At 44.4% G+C, this 17,500-nt stretch overlaps 1 protein-coding gene across 1 annotated transcript in view; it reads right to left on the bottom strand.

Annotated features, from left to right (window-relative positions):
• The window catches only part of Kif5c (kinesin family member 5C), a 150,826-nt gene that overhangs the window by 88,817 nt on the left and 44,509 nt on the right, over positions 1–17,500 (bottom strand). The window contains exons 2-4 of the mRNA XM_040745317.1: positions 16,099–16,189; positions 7,000–7,073; positions 473–577 (exon numbers count right to left, since the gene is read on the bottom strand). Coding sequence (XP_040601251.1) covers positions 473–577; positions 7,000–7,073; positions 16,099–16,189 — 270 coding nt within the window. The remainder of the gene's footprint in view (positions 1–472; positions 578–6,999; positions 7,074–16,098; positions 16,190–17,500) is intronic.

The following is a 17,500-nucleotide window of genomic DNA, read 5'->3' as shown; positions in this document are numbered from 1 at the left end:
AAGTTTAGCACTGGTCAGCAAAGTATTTTCTGAGTTCCTCTGGCCATATGATGCCTTCCTCTGGCGGCTCCTCTACTGGTAACACAATTGCTTCCATGGACTTCATATTGGGGAATGGTGTCCCAACCTGTACACAGACACGCCCCTGGCCTATCCTTAGAAACTAATAGGAAGTGGGGAGAATCCTGGCAATGAGTAAGACGATTCAATCCTGAAGGGGGCTTATGCTTTCTGTATGTTGCTATTAATCCTGAAGGGGGCTTATGCTTTCTGTATGTTGCTATTGCAAGCAGACCATTCCAAAAGCGTGGTACTGACCTGAATCCTTAACAGTATGGGTAGGGCCTGCTTCCCACAGAGTGACACTTGAGTGAAAAGAGAACATCTTTTATATCTTATCTGAAAGGAGGAGGACTGAGAAATGTGACGTAGGACCTAGAGTCCTGTCTTGTTCTTAGTTAAAAGCACATACCTTTATGTGAAACTCCAGGTTCTCATCCATGGAATAGATGTGATCAAAAATGTCATGTGCGATCCTCGGTATAATGCCCATAAGTTGAGGATCGTGCAGCTTCCCCTACGAGTGAAAAAGACAAAGACGGGAAGTCAAAGGAGTGCTGGGAAATACATGGGAGAGGAACAGAAGTCATCCTTTCTCGAAGAATGTTGTTTGATCCACAAAAATCCAAGTTGATTTTGTGGGTCATATTTTGCTTGGGTCCTGTACAACAAACAGAAGTTTCCAGAATGATGGGTAGGGAGGGCTTGAAATAGCCATCAGTCCCCAATCAACTTAGGGCTTCTTAAGCAGAACCCACAAAACAGGAAGCAGCCGCACTCGGGCTTCCTTGGGGAATCTACCTGAGTATTCAATGTGTTCCCCTTTGTGTCCAGCAGAGGGCTGTCCTGGCTGTGTGTGTCAGCCCACCCTCTCCCCTCCCTTGCCAATCTGAATGCACACAAGCTGTGAGAGTATGAAAAGGAGGATGGTAAGGAAGGAGCATGATTTAGTTTAACTTGTAATATTGACAACTGCGTCAAACCGACATGTAAGCTAATCCTGAATAAAAGCACTGTGAGAATGGATAATTAATCATTGTTCAAAAATTTCTAAAGTCCTCACTCTCAAAGTATCTTCTTCAGGATCATTGTGCAGACCAGCCAAGAAAATCCATTCCATTGATTTCTTTTTGAAATCTATAATTCTCAGTTTGAATTTTTTAACTACTTTTATTCATTCTACCTAGTAGGTAGAGGGATAAATACTCTCTTTGAGCATTACTAAGTCATTTTCCACCTATGAAGACTCTCAAAAGATGCCACAATGGCTGGAGATATAGGAAACTCTGGGACCACTGCCTATTGGAGGGAACGGGGAGAGGGAGTTGGAGAGACAACAGCCTACAGTTCCTACTAAATGGATCCTGAAGGATTTAAAGCCACCGTGGCTTTGGTGTGACCTTAAGGTATACGCCTCCACAGAATCTTCTCTTGAATATTCAAGTCCTCTCCCACATAATAAACAGCCTGTCTGTCCATGGACACAGCCTGCAGGTCTGTGGTGATGCTATACCTGAAGAGAATTTTAGACTTTTTGGGTTATAAACCTCTGAGAACAACACAAAAGCCAGTTTTCTCTCCTCTGTCCTCAGGGATGCCCAACAACCTTTACAAATTAGACCCAGATACCTTGAGGCCAGCTTTGTTTTCCTCAATTAATCCCCTTACCTTCAGGTCTGCATCATATAGAACCCTCCTTAGGGACTTCTAAGTCAACATTTGAGTTTGCAAAATCAAGAATCCAAATGGACAAAGGCACTAAAGACATGCTACCAAGAACTCGGTGTTGTAATTTCCCAGCACACTGGACTATTGACTTTCTATTCTATTAAAAAGCAAAAGGGATGCAACTTCAGACATGCCTGGCTACGCTCTTATCTGGCTATTCTGGCATGCTGCCCTTATCTATCAAGAACAATAAATCAGAGAATGTATTTCCATTGTGTTTTAGTTTGGTTCTAGACACACTAAAAATAGGGTTGGCCTAACACTCAGGAGACTGAGCAAAGTACTTACTGCATAAAATTAGAGCAGAGTTTAAGTTCAATAGAATACATACAGTGTTCACCAGCACAGGACTCAATAAATGTTAGCGTTGTAACATGCACCTCTCAACAGGCTGTCTCTAGGCTGGGGTGAGCTGGCTTGACGACAGAAGTCCTAAAACAATGTTCTACTCCAGGCTACTACCGCACGTTATCTTAGGAAAGCAGCACCAACTAACTGAGACTTGGGTTCCAGATCTTCATCACTTTTAAATCACATAGTCTGTCATGCACACAAGCGAAACGACCATGGCCATGTACTATGCACTGCAGAGAGTATCATCCAAAAAGATTCCTATGATTAAAAGGCAGATTTCCTTCCAGTCACATTTCACTGCCTCATGCAGTCAATCAAATGTCTTTTCTACCCAAACCTCCCGGGCTCTTGAATAATCCATGATAACCCTTTAGATTCTTCTCAGTGGTCCAAACCAGAGAAGAATAACTGGTAGTCTAAAAAGTCATTAAAACTGACTCAAATGTGTTTTCCTAGATTGTTCTCTCCCAACAGATCATCTTTTATCGATCCCTGACTTAAAATTAGCCTGCCAAAATAACCCAGGGCAGGGATTGTATATGTATATAATATTAAATATTATATGGCGAGTGTGTATGTGTATGTGGGATATATGTGTGATATGTGGGAAGGTATGATGTACATGAGATATGTGTTTGTTATGTGGCAGTGTGAAGAGAGATCTATAATGTATGTGTATATGTACACATATGGGGGCATAATATATATGTTTATGATGCATAGATATGAAGGACGTCTGTACATATATGTTCTGTGTGGTGAATATGTAATGTGTGTGTGGCATATATATGGGTATGTGGAGTGCCCCTGCATAAGTGTGTTGTGTCTATGTGCATACTCTATGTGTGTGATAAATATAAAATGCCTCTGTGTGACATATATGGAAAATGTATGTATACTATACATGGAATGCCCGTGTGCATGTGAGTGTGTATGAGTGTGTGTGTGTGTGTGTGTGTGTATTTAAAGATCTTACTGTTTCCAAGTTAACTGCTTCCAGATGAAACACACATGCACGGACAACGTGGTCACCAGACTAAGAACAGAGGTGAATTCAGTGAATATAAAGGCTCTTGCAGCTGGGGTAGTAGAGATGGCTTCCCTGGGGGCCCCAAGATTGTATGGGATGATTGAAATCTGGGCTGAACAGAGGCTGTGGGAAGAAGGGGTGGACTGGCACAGCAAAAGCAGGAAATGAGACTAAACATGCCCTGCCAAAGACAGCCAAAGAGTAGTCTGGCTCGGGGATGGGGGCACAGAACAAAGAAGTGAGCTGCTATCTGTTACTCCTCCAAGGGAGCAAAGAGGACAAATAGCTGTGTTCTATCTGACTGTCTTCAGAAACCTTTCCAGCTGAATATAGCCTTCTAGGAGCAGGTATAGAGGAGAAACAAAACACAGCCCACTGGCCCCTCAACAAGACTCCCTTTGTTCTCTGACAGTAGCCTCGATGACATCCACAGCTTCCTCAAACACTGCAGAAGGAAAAGCAAGAGACCTGCAGGGTGTGAGCGCCACTGCAGTGTGTGAGGCCGGTTTACAAGATGGCCGGAAAGACTGTATGTTTCCTACAGCCTCCAGATGTCCCTCTGAACAGAAGAAACATCACAAGGTATCCCCAGCCATCTCCAGGCATGCTTAAGAGGCCCACTGAGTACACGAACCAATCAACAGCTCTTTCAGGCATCAGACAGGGTCCAAGCAATGAGACAACTCCCACCCTCTGCCTGTCTACAGCCAGCACCCGCCATCCTCTCTATGGACCTGCATATTCTCTTGACAAGTCCATGGTCCTTGCATGACGGTACCTACTGTCCTCAGGCCCAGTATTATCCAGCGGGTCCTATTTTACCTGAGAATCCCCCTTAAATGCAACATCATGAGAAGCTAATCTTTCCAATTTTATGGAGGATTATGTGCTATTCTCTTTAACAGAAGATAAAGGCAACACCACTGGATGCCAGGCCCAAAATAGGGGGATTAAAATACTTATTAAAAGAAAAAACTGCTTTAAAATGTGACAGCCCGGCCCTCGGGGAACTAACATCCTTCCTGAATGTCTTTGAAGGATCCTGTGTAGAATTCTGAATATACAGAATCCTCCTTTCAGGAGACACAAACCCTGCAGAGCATTCTTATTTAATTGCATTCCAGGGTCCTGAATTGCTGTTTCCTGCCATCTATGACAGCAGCTTGCAACAGCTCCTTTGCTCTGGTCTCCTCTTAGCAGACCCAAACCTTCCTCCAGTCTGCTAGCACCCACAAAAGAACAGAATCCAGCATGGGTGCTGAGTGACAGGGAAAAGGTTCAGCCAACTCCTTCCAGCTGCAGGCAGAAGTCACAACAAAGAAGTAACCCATGACAACTGACAAATATGCATAGGTGACAGCATTTGGGGACCTTAGATGAGATCAGTGTGGAATCCAGTTCCTCTCATGTCCCCCAGGAGTGTGCTCAGGGCAGATGAGTTGATTTACACTGCAAAGGCACCAAAGGCTCCAGACAATCTCATTTTAGAAAGTGTCCCCACACCAGCACTGAGGGATCAGCACACCCCTTCCCCATCACCTACACCCAGACACTTTCTTCCAGAGTCTTCCTAATGTCTACAATTTTTAAGTTCCTGACATTTAGCAGATACTTTACATTTCTCAATGATAAATGACTCCTAAACCTTAGCATTCACTCTTGTAAGCACTCCCTAGTAGCCTGGAGATTTAAAATAGTAAAGGATGTTCCTCTCATGTTACACACACCTTTTAATTTTCCAGAAACCTAAAAATTGATGGATTCCCTCTTGAGAACATGTTCGCTCCTTCTTCCATCCTCTATCCTCCATCTTCAGAAAAAGTGGGGCTGGGAAAGTAGGATGCAATTAAACTTTGCTAGTGCCTGCAAGATCAAGGGCCTGGGGGCGCTTAAGAGAGAGACGGTTGAGGGGGCAAAGTGGAGAGTGGACAGGAAGCCCAGTCTTCTGGAATGTACCGCTGGGAGAGACAAGTGGCTAATGCAGCCCATGTTTGGGCAACAGTCCTGATGAGGCAAGTGAGCCTCGTGTTTCTTTAATTTACACAGTCTCCAAACCACTTTGTCTTCAGCAAAACGGGCAAAACAAAGTCAACACCACGGAAACGAGATTCCCCCAGCACCGCAGCCCACAGTCAATTCAGTGCCCAGAACAGCAGAGCTGAGGCTCTTAGCCCCACGCCTTTGAAATCTCCTCTTCAATAGGAATGATTCATGAGCTAAACCTATTCTGCAGCAGCCGTCTCACTGCTCTTCCCAGGAGGGATTCATAAATGAAAAAACCTTAGCTTGAAGGATTAAGGATTCATCCTAGCCTGCTGCTTATAAGCTGAATTCTCCAAATTTGCTCAGTGCTGTTTCATGGAATAACTAACCATTTTTGCTTCTCCTCACCTGTCAGGTAGGCGTAACCTTTGGATAAATTATCCAGCACCAAAGGCCTTCAGGAGTCCCAAGTAAAAACTAGGAAAGGAGGCAAGAAAAGGTCCCCATCTGGAAGGCAACCTGAAGCCACCAAGCTCTGCAGACAAAGCATGAGAGAGTCATCCCTTCCGGTGCTGGCACAGGCCTGGTGTATACCTTTCAGAAGAAGGTGCACACCCGTTCACACCAGAAGGTGCACACCAGCTCACATTCACTCTGGTTATGGGCAAAGTGTACTGGGACCTATTGGAGAACCCACACGGGGTGGACAGAGTCACCACACTGGTACTGTTTTAACAAATACTTTATGTGGCCTCGTCTCAGTGACAACTACACACATGTTAATAAGAAGACAGACAAAGGCTAGGAGCATAGCTCAGTGGCAAAGCATTTGCTTAGGATGCATAAGGCCCTGGTTTGAGCCCAAGCAGCGAAAACAAAGAATAAAAAAGACCACAAAGATGAACAAGACAATGAAGATTCCTCCACTAGGAAAATGTAGTTTCTGCTATCCTAAAAAACTCATCCAGCCCTACAAAATCTTCATTGTTCAGTTAAGAAAATGGAAAAATCAGAGTTGTGAAAAATTAGAATTGTGTGAACTCATCCCATTTTTAAAGACTGCCAGCAATTACATTTATACATTCATACAGACAGGCAGACATCATGCAAGTCAGATAAAAGTAAGTCTGTAGGCTAAATTTGGTTTAAAAGCCAACTTCTTTAAGTCTCTGACCTACAGGGTTTGGGTTTGGGGTTTTGGGGTTTTATTGTAAAGAGCCTGGCTTCACTAGAGACCCTCCAAAGGGCAAATAACTTTTGCTATAGGTCCCGTCAGTTAGGGTGGACTGCAATCCATAAGGATTCACACTACTGATCACCTACTGACGACAGTGGTAGCAGTGTGTGTGTGTGTGTGTGTGTGTGTGTGTGTGTGTGTGTGTGTGTGTGTGTTGCGCTGTGGATCTAATCCAGGGCTTCCTCCAAGCTAGGAAAGCTCTTTGCCACTAAGCTATACCCTGACTACATTTATTTCAAGAAATCTATTGTTTCAGTAGGGCAGAGATCAACAAAGGCTTTTTGAAAACTAAATTCTTGAAACTTTATTACTCACTGCTACTTCATTCATTCATTCATTTCAGGACAGGGTTTCTCTGTGTAACAACCCTGGCTGTCCTAGAACTCACAGTAACCCTGGCTGTCCTAGAACTCACTTTATAGGCCAGGCTGGCCTTGAACTCACAGAGATTCACCTTCCAAGCGCTGAAATTAAAGGCATGAGCCACCACTGCCCGGCTACTCACTGCTACTTTAAAACTCCCCAACCTAACCATCTCTGCTGTCCCATGAATCTGAAGCTTCACTGAGAACAACAGCCACTTCAGACACTGAGAGTGCAAACTTACCTCCATGGTATGGGTTTTTCCTGACGAAGTCTGCCCGTATGCAAAAATGGTCCCATTATAGCCCTCAAGGACGTCTGCAAACATAAAATAGATTCAAATTAATTCGTTACTTTGATCCTACACTGGTATTGATTGCATGAGTCATGAATCAAAGTTACAGTTTCCAAATGGCCCGTATCTCATTCTTACACAAATGATATGTGCCAACTGCATGTGCTTTTCATGTACAATTGTGAAATAAGAACAGAACTAAGTCTGTTGTCCCACAAATACCAAGAAAGGGACTCACATTTCTAGAGACTGCACGTATGAAGGGGTAAAACCATTTTTAGCTACTTCAAGCTTTCATCCATATTTTGCTCTCTTGAGACATTTGAGAAGGAAAAGCAAGAAGGTTTTTAGTTTCTGGATATTAGAGCAGAATGTCTTGCCTGGAGGTTTGGTCTGGGTCAGCTTAAATCTGGATCCTTCGGGCCATTTCCCATGAAGATCCCACCAGGGGCCCATGAGAACAGACACCACACTGCAAACTGGGCCCCACAGACAATCCAAAATCAGCCTGGAAACCAGCAGGCCTGACTTCAACTTAATGTCTTGTTTTTTCACTGCATTGCTAGCAGGACGGCCTGGGCCCATCAACATCAGGGATTTCTCTTAATTACACAATAAGCACGCTGGGAAAGCCCACAAGCATGGCAGGCTGGCTTTCGTTTCACACAGGGATGAGAGGGGGCGTGCAGGTGGGGGCTGCTTCCTGTTGCAGAGCTGAAGATCAACTGTGGGAATTCTTTCCAACCAGCAGAGGTGATTAAAACATATTCCCTCCCGCCTTCTCCTCATCTATACAACTGTCACAGAGAAGGAAGCAATGCATAATTAATATCCTTGACCCACCATTCTGCACCAAGGGAGGAATTCTTAATGTGGCCGCTGGTGAGGGCAAGGGCAGGTGCTCTATACAGAGGATGCTGCTTAGGGCCATGTGAGAAAAGTGTGCCAGCCAGTCAACTCTTTCAGATCGGGAAGGTCTCCTCTCTGAATCTTATTATGCTGGGTTTTTGTTTTGTGTTTGTTTGTTTGTTTGTTTTGCTTGCTAATGTTTTAAACATACATATTTTGCTAATCTGAGATTATTAGAATATACCTTAAGATCAGAGAAGAAAGGATTTTCCTTCAGGGAGTTAAAAACAGGAAACAAAAAATAAATAAGATTTTTTTAAAAATCCTAGCAGCCTTTAAGAGTTTTCATCATTGGGTTAGCTTACTGAGGTGGTGCTACTCACTTGGGTAGTGACAATGAGGGACAGCTGGGCAAACTGACCAACCCAGGTACTACCCAGACCCAGAGCCAGGACCACTAAGTAGCCTGCCCCAACTATGAACTGCTGGAGCATGTGGAGGGGCTGGACCTGCTATAGGATCTCCACGACACAAGGCAACAGTTATAGAACATCCAAGAGGAGTCTCAGGGAGGGTGTATCAAGGGTGTAGCAGAAGTCAGAGGCCTTGAACCAGACTCAGTGCAATAAACACTTGCAAGTGAAGATGTATGGACTGAAGCGTATACTGTGTGAGTGACTCACTGGGCAACACTACAGCTTCTATGCCAAGATTTTTTTATTTGTTTGTTTTGTTTTGGGGGTGTTTGTTTTTGGTCTTACTTTGAAATTTTGTTTTGTGGAGAAGGTTGCAAGGGCAGAGGGCCGAATCAAGGGGTTGGGGAGATGTGTGGGATCGGGATGCACGGGGCGAAATCCTCAAAGAATCAATAACAAGTTTTTTTTTAAAAAAGAGTTTGTATCAGGCTGGGGGGTGGGAATGCTTACATATATCAGTCTTCTAGAAATGGTTTTTGAGGGTGGTTTCCCTAGTAACAGCAGGAAGAAAACACAGAAGAAGTCGGTGTTAGGGTTAGAAGTTTAAGCTTCAGTTTCCATGAAAATGTCAACTCTCAGAGAAAAGAGCCCTCGGGGATGGAGACGGCACCAGGGCAGTGTGCCTCCACACCACCACAGAAATGTGCTTTGAGGGACCCAAAGAAAGAGGCTCCACCCTTCACCTGTGCTTTTAAAAGTCAATTCTCATAACACAAACAACTGCGGGCAACTAGAACACCAAGTGCTGTCACTGTCACTACAGAAAACCTTCATTTATTAGAAATTAAGTACCTCTCCTCAAGCTCAAGGAAGAGCCTTCTTACTTTACCCTCCTGTATATGTAGGGATCCCAACTCTAGCCTAAGACCCACACCCACTGGGCTCCTGACCAAGCTCCCATCCTTCTCATGTGTGACATCCCGCTCTCTGCAGTAACTGTATGCAGTGACTCTGAGCAACCTGTCTCACCCTAAAGGAAACTGACTGCGGAGCCTAAATCCAGCTCACACCTCTTCTGCCAGAGAGAAGGAAGCTGGCATCTCCATGAGACTTCTGAGCCACTCTTGCCAACACAGTACATAGTTTTACCAACTAGATAGTCTCTATTCCCTGTTCTATGGTTATGGACTGAGTACTGCTCTTGGGATCCTTTTCCTCCTGCTAGGTTGCCTTGTCCAGCCTTAATACGAGGGTCTGCACCCAGTCTTATTGTAACCTGTTATGCTGTGTTCAATTGATATTCCTGGGAAGTCTGTTCTTTTCTGAAGGAAAATGGAGGAGGAGTGGATCTGGGGGGAAAGGGAAGTGTGTGTGTGTGTGTGTGTGTGTGTGTGTGTGTGTGTGTGTGTGTGTGTGTGCGCGCGCGCGCATGCTCGTGTGGAGTGGCTGAGAGGCATGGAGGGAGGAAAGGCTGCAGTCTGGATGCTTTATATGAAAGAAGAATAAATAAAAGGGAAAAAAGGGGTCATCTAACTCTTACAACCTGGGACCAGGGAGATACATATTTTTTAAAAAAATAATCTATTGAGGTTCTTATTGTAACAGAGTTGTATTAAGACCCATGACTTTCTTCAATAAAAATGTGACAGTCACAAAGGTGAGAAAAAACCAGGAACATGCCTGAGTGGTGCTGGCTTCTTTGGCGCTAAGGTGCTGAGAGGCCTGTGGGACTCGATTGTACTCAAGAAAATCTGTTCTCTTCATTATGTCAACACTGAGCACAATTTCCTTCTTATTTTTTTTAACAGAGAACACATAAACCAAACTCTGATTGGTCTTTAATGTACCAAAAATCAACTTAGAGGCTAATACATTTTTGGAGAACATCTCTGGGATCAAAATTGAATGTAGCTGGCCCTCTATAGACTCAATTATGAACTAAAAGATAAATTTAAAAGATAAGGTTAACCTAGGGTTGTCTATTTTCTCAGGTGTTAGAGGACATGTTTGTTTATTCAGCCTATGTTTTATGTTTAGTGGAGGGTACAGGCAAGAAAAAGCCAGCCCAGATCTTCTGAGGGAAGTTCCAAGCACTGGCTCTGTGCAGAACCCCATGCCACCTCAGGGCCACGCTGTAAGCTCCAACCAAAAGGCCCACAGAAACACAGACACTTTTCATCGTGGTTAATCTACAGACAGTTCCCGGGCCTCAGAAACACATTTGTTTTAGTCTCTGTCGAGCAGAATGGCTATTAAAACACCCTGGCAACCCTCTTCCAGAACCTTTCTTTGGGATGGTGTCTGGCATGATGTGTTCTCAACTCACACCACAGAGCCGCACACCTCACAAACGAGTGTGTGTCCCTCCAGCAGCCAGGCAAACTCAGAAGCCTCTGTCGCAGGTGACAAGCACCATCTTATTTCCCAAAGAGGAGGAGAGAGGACAGCTCCTCAGAAACACTGGCCACCTCCAGCTCCAGGTGTCAGGAGCCCAAGGATGCATCCTAGGCTCTGCTCACGTCTGTCGAGGTGTGGCTGGAGCAGAAGTGCATCCTCTGTTAAGAAGGAACCTGGGACACGTCATCACACCTACACATCAGTGTTCCCTAAGAGGCTCTGCCTCGCCTACTACACCTCTCCAGGTGGAATGGTGGCGTTTCAGGGGCACAACGGTTTCTGACAACAGCTGAAGGCTACTTGGTTTGGGATCCTAAGATTCTTATCAGCCAACCAAGCAACTCAATCTGGCCATAGCTGGAGAGTGAACATCCAAGCTTCATACACCAGTGGTCACAAAACACTTTCATCTCAGTAAATGGCAGATGTTTCCTGGGTCTGAGAAAACATTTGCTTTAGTCTCTGCTGAGTAGAATGGCTATTTCCGCATCCTGGTGACACTCTATCTGAAGGACACCACTCCCAAGCAAAAGCCACCGCACTTCAGAATGGAAATGCGCCCCATGACTGGCCAGCACAAGGCTGTGGGACCTCAGTGGCTACTCTTTCTTTTCTATTGTCCTCCACACCAACCGCTATCCCTGTCATTTTAGACTGTTGGTTACTAGTCCATATGGCCTGATTGAAAAAGAACAACTCATAAAATAATTACTTGATGACTGTGTGTGTTTAAACGCTCATTGTGGACCCATCAGAAAGGAAAGGCAAGATAAAACAGAGCACAGACAGTGTCAATCAAGTCCCCGACCCACTGGTTCCTCTAGCTTGGGCCAAAGTGCATTAGTCCTGAGCATCAAATTCCACTTTAATATGGTGGGAATAGTAATGTTCATACTTCATAAACTGAAGCTTCTAGATGCAACATGTAAATAGCATAATTCAGAGCTAAACATAGTTCTTTAGGAGTCATACGGAATAACAAAATAGATTTGAGTATACCTTCCTGAGCTTAAAGCTTTTCTGTCTGCCCCCACTGCCTATGGGATAAATCCAGCATGTCCAGCAGAGGATCATTTCCCATCATGTAGTCAACACCTTTGCCACGCCCTCTGAACTACCCAAGCACACCACACCATTTATACGTTTATGCTCTTGTAGTCTCCTCTGCTACCACAGCTCCACTAAAATCTACAGTCCTCAGGGCCCAAGCTTTCTTTAATTCCCCACACTCAATCAAAATCAGCACAAAGAGGAACTCCTCTATACTGTCCTAGCATTGTGCACACACCCATCTTATGCCTGTAAAGTGCATAATAATGGTATATGCATTTGCCTCCTCCTCTATACTGAGAGCTCCTAGCACACAGACAGTCTTACAAGTTTTAGTGACTCCAGTCCCTGGCAGTGCTTATCACACAGTAAGCACTTAATATTACTTGTATAAATAAATAATTATAGTTTAAAGAAAACAAACTGGAAAATCAGAAACCACCTTCTCTAGCATTTGCATAATCCATATTTAGTTTGGAAAGCAAATGCTCAGAGCAGTTTCTGCTGGCTAGGATACAGTTACCAGGATCAACAATGAGATCCAGTAACCATGGTGTTTAATGAGTAGGCATCCACAGAAGCCTTATTAACTGTGATTATAATCACAAACCTTACAACCTCTTCCCATAGAAATGGAGAGATCCATATGCTCTGTCAGCCAACATTTTGATGTGGGAAATGCCAGGGCTCTGAAATTGCAAATCGACCCTCAGAGTCATTAAGGGTTTAGATAGACTAGGAAGTAGAGGGTATCAGTCCATGACAGCATCATGAATCGGAACTACAATGGTCTTCAGAATCACTTGATTCATATCTCAGTCTCTAGAGAAAGTGTCCACGGTACCCTGTCCCAGTCCTAACTTAGGTAGGACAGGAAATAACCCACCTATGCTATGTTACGTACTCCAAAAAGGTCTTGCTTGTTTATGTACGCTTTACCTTGATGCTGCAGAGAGGAAAATCACTTCCTCTCACAGAAGCCTTCGAGGTTACTTTGAAAAGTTCTGTCAGGTATCTGTAGAGCCCAGGAAGATAGAAAGAGCCCATGGAAAGGAGACATAAAGAGCTCTTAAGAGAGTGGATAGCAGAAAACATAATACGAAAGGGGAGAGAATCCAGGGATTTAAGGTTTTTAATAGGGATGGGGATAAGAAATGAAGAAAGAGAAGCTGGGCAGGGTGAGCTAAACAAAACTAAGGATGTACAAAGATCCTCCATGGAAACCCACTACTTTGTAAATTCATTAAAAAACAAAACTATGCACGTGTGTGCGAGCGCGCGCACACACACACACACACACACACACAGAGTTTGAACACAGATAGATAGATACCCTACAAGAGTGGACCATGATCCCCCTAGAGGATATAAGTTATTAAATGAAATCTCAGTACTAAGCATGGATTTCTCACTACAATGTACTGATCAGGGAGGCCGCAGAGGCCCCCAGAACAATACAGTTTTGCCATTGTTCTTGGTTATGCAACACAACTAGATGATAAGACCATATTGCTGAAAACACCAGCACACTGGTTGAACAACATAGAGAATTCAGCTGTAACTGTCCTGGGAGCTTCCTACCTGCTGGCTAGCTTAATAGTACCAGAAGGTGCTATGCAGGCCATTAGGAGAGAAAAGATACCAATAGTATTCCTCCATGCTACAATACCAACCTGCCAGGCAAGACTCACCCCATGATGCAATAGTGACATGAAGGTTATAAGGGCAACCAACTGGTTTTGGCTTAGACTTGAGGCATGCTTCGCAGGAAGGAATTTAGGCCTGATACTTTAAAACTGGCTATTCCCATAGCTCAGGAGATCACAGGCCCTTAGGAGGAGCATACTATTGTTGCTTTGCTAAACAGTCATACGGTCAAACTGCCTTATAAATATTTACGCCTATACCATCGATTATACTGCTCTCAACCTTGGCTTCTCTCTGCGGTAGTCATAGCTAAAGTAGAGACCTGTAGCTGATCAAAGTGCTGAGAATAAGTGGCTCTGCAAGGAAGTGCTCAGCCTCCAGTGGATATCTGACTCCCACAAACCTCAGGGCATAGAAAACATCGTGGAGTGGCAGGAAGAGTTTGGGAATGACGAGTGAAATGCTGTCTTCAGAACACGACAAGGCCACGGCACCCAGAAACTCACTGCAGTTAGGAGATGAGTCAACACTCCAACAAGCATCACTAACTGGACTCAGTGTCCAAAACATAAAGGGGATGGGGAGGACAAGAGGTAGTGAGAGAGACACGTTGGAGGTACATGGGCTGGGTGGGAGGAAGGGATGAGTTAGGGGTTTCTGGAAAACTGCGATGGAGGAGTTGAAGGTTCCATGGGAGAGTGCAGGCAAGGAGTCAGGGGTACAAATAATCAAGATGTATTGTTATATGAATGAGAAGAATAAATAAAAGATAGTCTATTTTTTAAAGGTTTAACAAATGTCCAATCAGGCCTTTGTCGCCCTAACAATTTCTTTTCAAGGGAGAATAAGGTATTCTTCATTGCTACCAAATGAGCATATTCACATTGTAGACATAGTGCCCCGGAGTTGTGTGTTTATCGTATGCTGAGCCCTGTTCTTTTAAGTGGTTTTTTTTTTTTTTTTTTTTTGTAGATCACCATCTATGTGGGTAGTTACCTAGGGTTAGCCCATGTCTTCACAAAGACTTTTTTTTCATTTAGCTTTAGCTGATACATAAAAATCACAAAAGTATACACATTAATGGAGATGAGACTGACTGTTTCTGACATCTCATACTATGAAAAAATCTAAACATTGAAAAGAGAACATACACTACTGAATAAAAACCCAAAGACAATTACTACTGTTTGTTAATCACAGGGTTTTTTTTTTTAATGGAGTGCATCCATTTCTAATTACGTTGGCACAGAGGTAGCTGGATGTATTTAAACGGCCTTCATGCTTAGCACAGCATGTGGTAAACACTATTTGCTTCTGATAATGAAATGGGGGGAGAAAACGATGGAAATTCTGGCACGTGTGATTAATCTTACTATAATAAAAAAAGAACCAGCTCAGTCAGGGCGAGGAGGGGGAGAGGCGGGCCTGAGTAGGAGCAAGCCAAGGAAGACACACTTCAAAAACAGAGAAAACACTCAAAGAGAGGCAAAGGAGGAAAAACACAAGAACTACCACTGCCTGTAGGGCCAAAACTGTTCATTCAAAACAGCTCCAATCTAGGCATATTTTTCCTTGTCAGTCTTCTATAATGAGCTCACTGAGAAAACCTTCCAAATTAATTGATGTCTGTAACAAGAACGTGAAGAAACACACATCCCAGCAAGGAACATTGCATACTGACGTTGAGTCTCCCACGCAGGTGTCTGGGGTCAGAATTAATCTAACAGATGTACCAGGGCTGAACTGCATGAATTTCAAATAGGTTAGTCAGCTCAGCTCCTGAAAACAAAGCAGAAAAATGCTTCTGTCTTTCATATCCATGGCTGCCTACATGGGTGGGTTATCAAGACCTTTGAGCACGTTAACGGCCACGGCATTCCAATCGGAAGGTGAGGATTTGATGATGAAAAGCAAGGAAGCAGGAGATGCCCCTCAGTCCTGTCCAGATGGCAGGCCCTGCCTCAGCATGCTTCAACCTGCCCGTGCTTTGAAAGGGCAAGGGAGAGCAATGTGCAAATTGCTTCAACGCCCTGCTGTTATTTTAACACAGATCCTCCAGGGCCAAGGCCAGCCCCAGCAAAAAAGAACTCATCTCTGAGACATAGGCAAGCTTGAGGCTACCTGTTTGGAGAGACAAATGTTGGGATGAGATAGGATGGGTGAGGGTGGGTTAGACGGAATTGAAATTAAGGAACGCTGCACGGCTCGAATAGCTCCACAGTCACCTCAATAATGGGGCTTCGTGGCCCTGTAGAGTATCTCTTGATGGCAAGAACAACCTCTCACCTGAGAGACTCCATTCTCACAGTCATTAGTAAAAAAAAAGCAGCCAACAATGTACAGCCAAAGCACTGAGCAATGCATTTCCTCCTTCAAAAGGAAGAGGAGCACTCTAGCTGAAGTTTCTTTAGACCAAGGCAGAAACACTGCTACCACAGCTTACCTTGCCTTTCCGGCTTTTAGATAGCAGAATAACCCCACCTAAGGGGTGGCAAAGGAAACAAAGAAAACAAACACAGAGGCCAAATAACAGGAAGGACATCTCAGCAAGTCAAGGCCAGCGCCAAGGCAGCAATTTAGTGTTTCCAATTAACAGGCCTCTGCTTACAGTCAAGGCCCACTGATTGCCAGGCAGCAAATGTCACGTTTTCATTAGTGAAAGCCCAGGAGGAGATAAAGTGGCACTTACCTTTGACAATCTGCTTCGCACAGGCATTGTAGACCTGCTCTTGGGTTGTGTTGGGCGGCAGCACTCTGTCAAATACGTATGGCTTCCCTTGCTGAAAGCACATGAAAGGAAGGGGTGGAGAAAACGCATTAGGGGTTTAGGTCTAAAAAGCACTAATATTAGTAGTTAGGCCACAGGCAACTAAATCACAGCCCACTCCACAAGGCAGCCCTTTCCCTTACCGCAGAGCCTTTACAGCAGGAGCCATATGCATGCTGCATGTGTGGATGTCAAGGGCCTGAAGGTTTCCTGCATTTGTGAATTGTTCCATCAAGTGGCGCTGATAGCTGGTAGTCAAAAATGTAGACACAGGAAAATACAGAGCGCCCAGGTATGGAATAAGGTGACAGAGATGACAGAGCTGGCAAGGAAGGCTTGGCCACAGATGTCTCAACTCAAGGGCTCGGGAAAGGTTCAGAAAGATTCCTGGCAGGAAAATGGCGTGGAAGAATATTCTAGACATGGAATGAATGGAACGCCAAGGGTCTGGTATACTCAAGAAACAAGAGGATGTCACAAGCAAGGGCTAGCAAGAAAATTAGGAGCCGGTTCATGTAGGGTACCGCTGACCAAATATGTAACCAAATAAAACCTGCCTGTGTTTTAGTTACCGAAGAGACAACGTGATCAGACTTAAGAAGCCATTCTCAGCAGAGAGACAGGGCAGCTATTCTTGTCCCACACAATTCCGTTTCCTTGCCATGCAGAAGCAATGTCTAAACTGGACTGAGGCCTCCAAAACAAAGGAGTCTTTCTATGCCATAAAACAAGAAATTCAGGGGAGGAGGGTTGCTTAGCCGCATATGTAAAACTGAAAGAAACCTCCATTTCTGGGGGAGGAGAGCAGCTCTACCACACCACCAAGTAGACCCTGATGCCTGCCCTTCACTGTTGATATGGACTAATGGGTATCTTAGCATCAGGTACGACACTGAACTCTGGAGGGAAACTGGTCCAAACTGCAGTTCCCTCTGCCAACAGTGCCCAGGTAAACAGAAACTCTCCTCACCCAGCCTGACCCACAAACCACAAAGAGGAGGACAGAGGACAGGAGAGCAGAGAGGAGGGCTAAAAATCATACTTCCTACGAGCGACTGGCTCATTGAGGAGACAACTGCTCTTCAGAGTTCAAAGAACAAGGCCTGTTACATCCTAAAACCCTCACACCAGTGAGCACAAGGCATCAGAAAGACATAATGGCTACTCATTCATCGCCATGGGTCCGGGCAACCGGAGGTGAAATCCTGCGCTCAATGTCTTATGTTTGAGTTTCAGTCTCTGAAAAAAGAATTGAGGCAGCCAGGTAAACGAGCTACTTCTAATTTAATCATAGAATATAAAAAGAGGAAAGGGAAGAGGTTTG

Source organism: Mesocricetus auratus, unplaced genomic scaffold (genome assembly GCF_017639785.1).
Source record: "Mesocricetus auratus isolate SY011 unplaced genomic scaffold, BCM_Maur_2.0 Super-Scaffold_100004, whole genome shotgun sequence".
Lineage (NCBI taxonomy): Eukaryota > Metazoa > Chordata > Mammalia > Rodentia > Cricetidae > Mesocricetus > Mesocricetus auratus.
The sequence above is the reverse complement of the archived record's forward strand: the minus strand, read 5'-3'. Positions and strand labels throughout refer to the sequence as shown.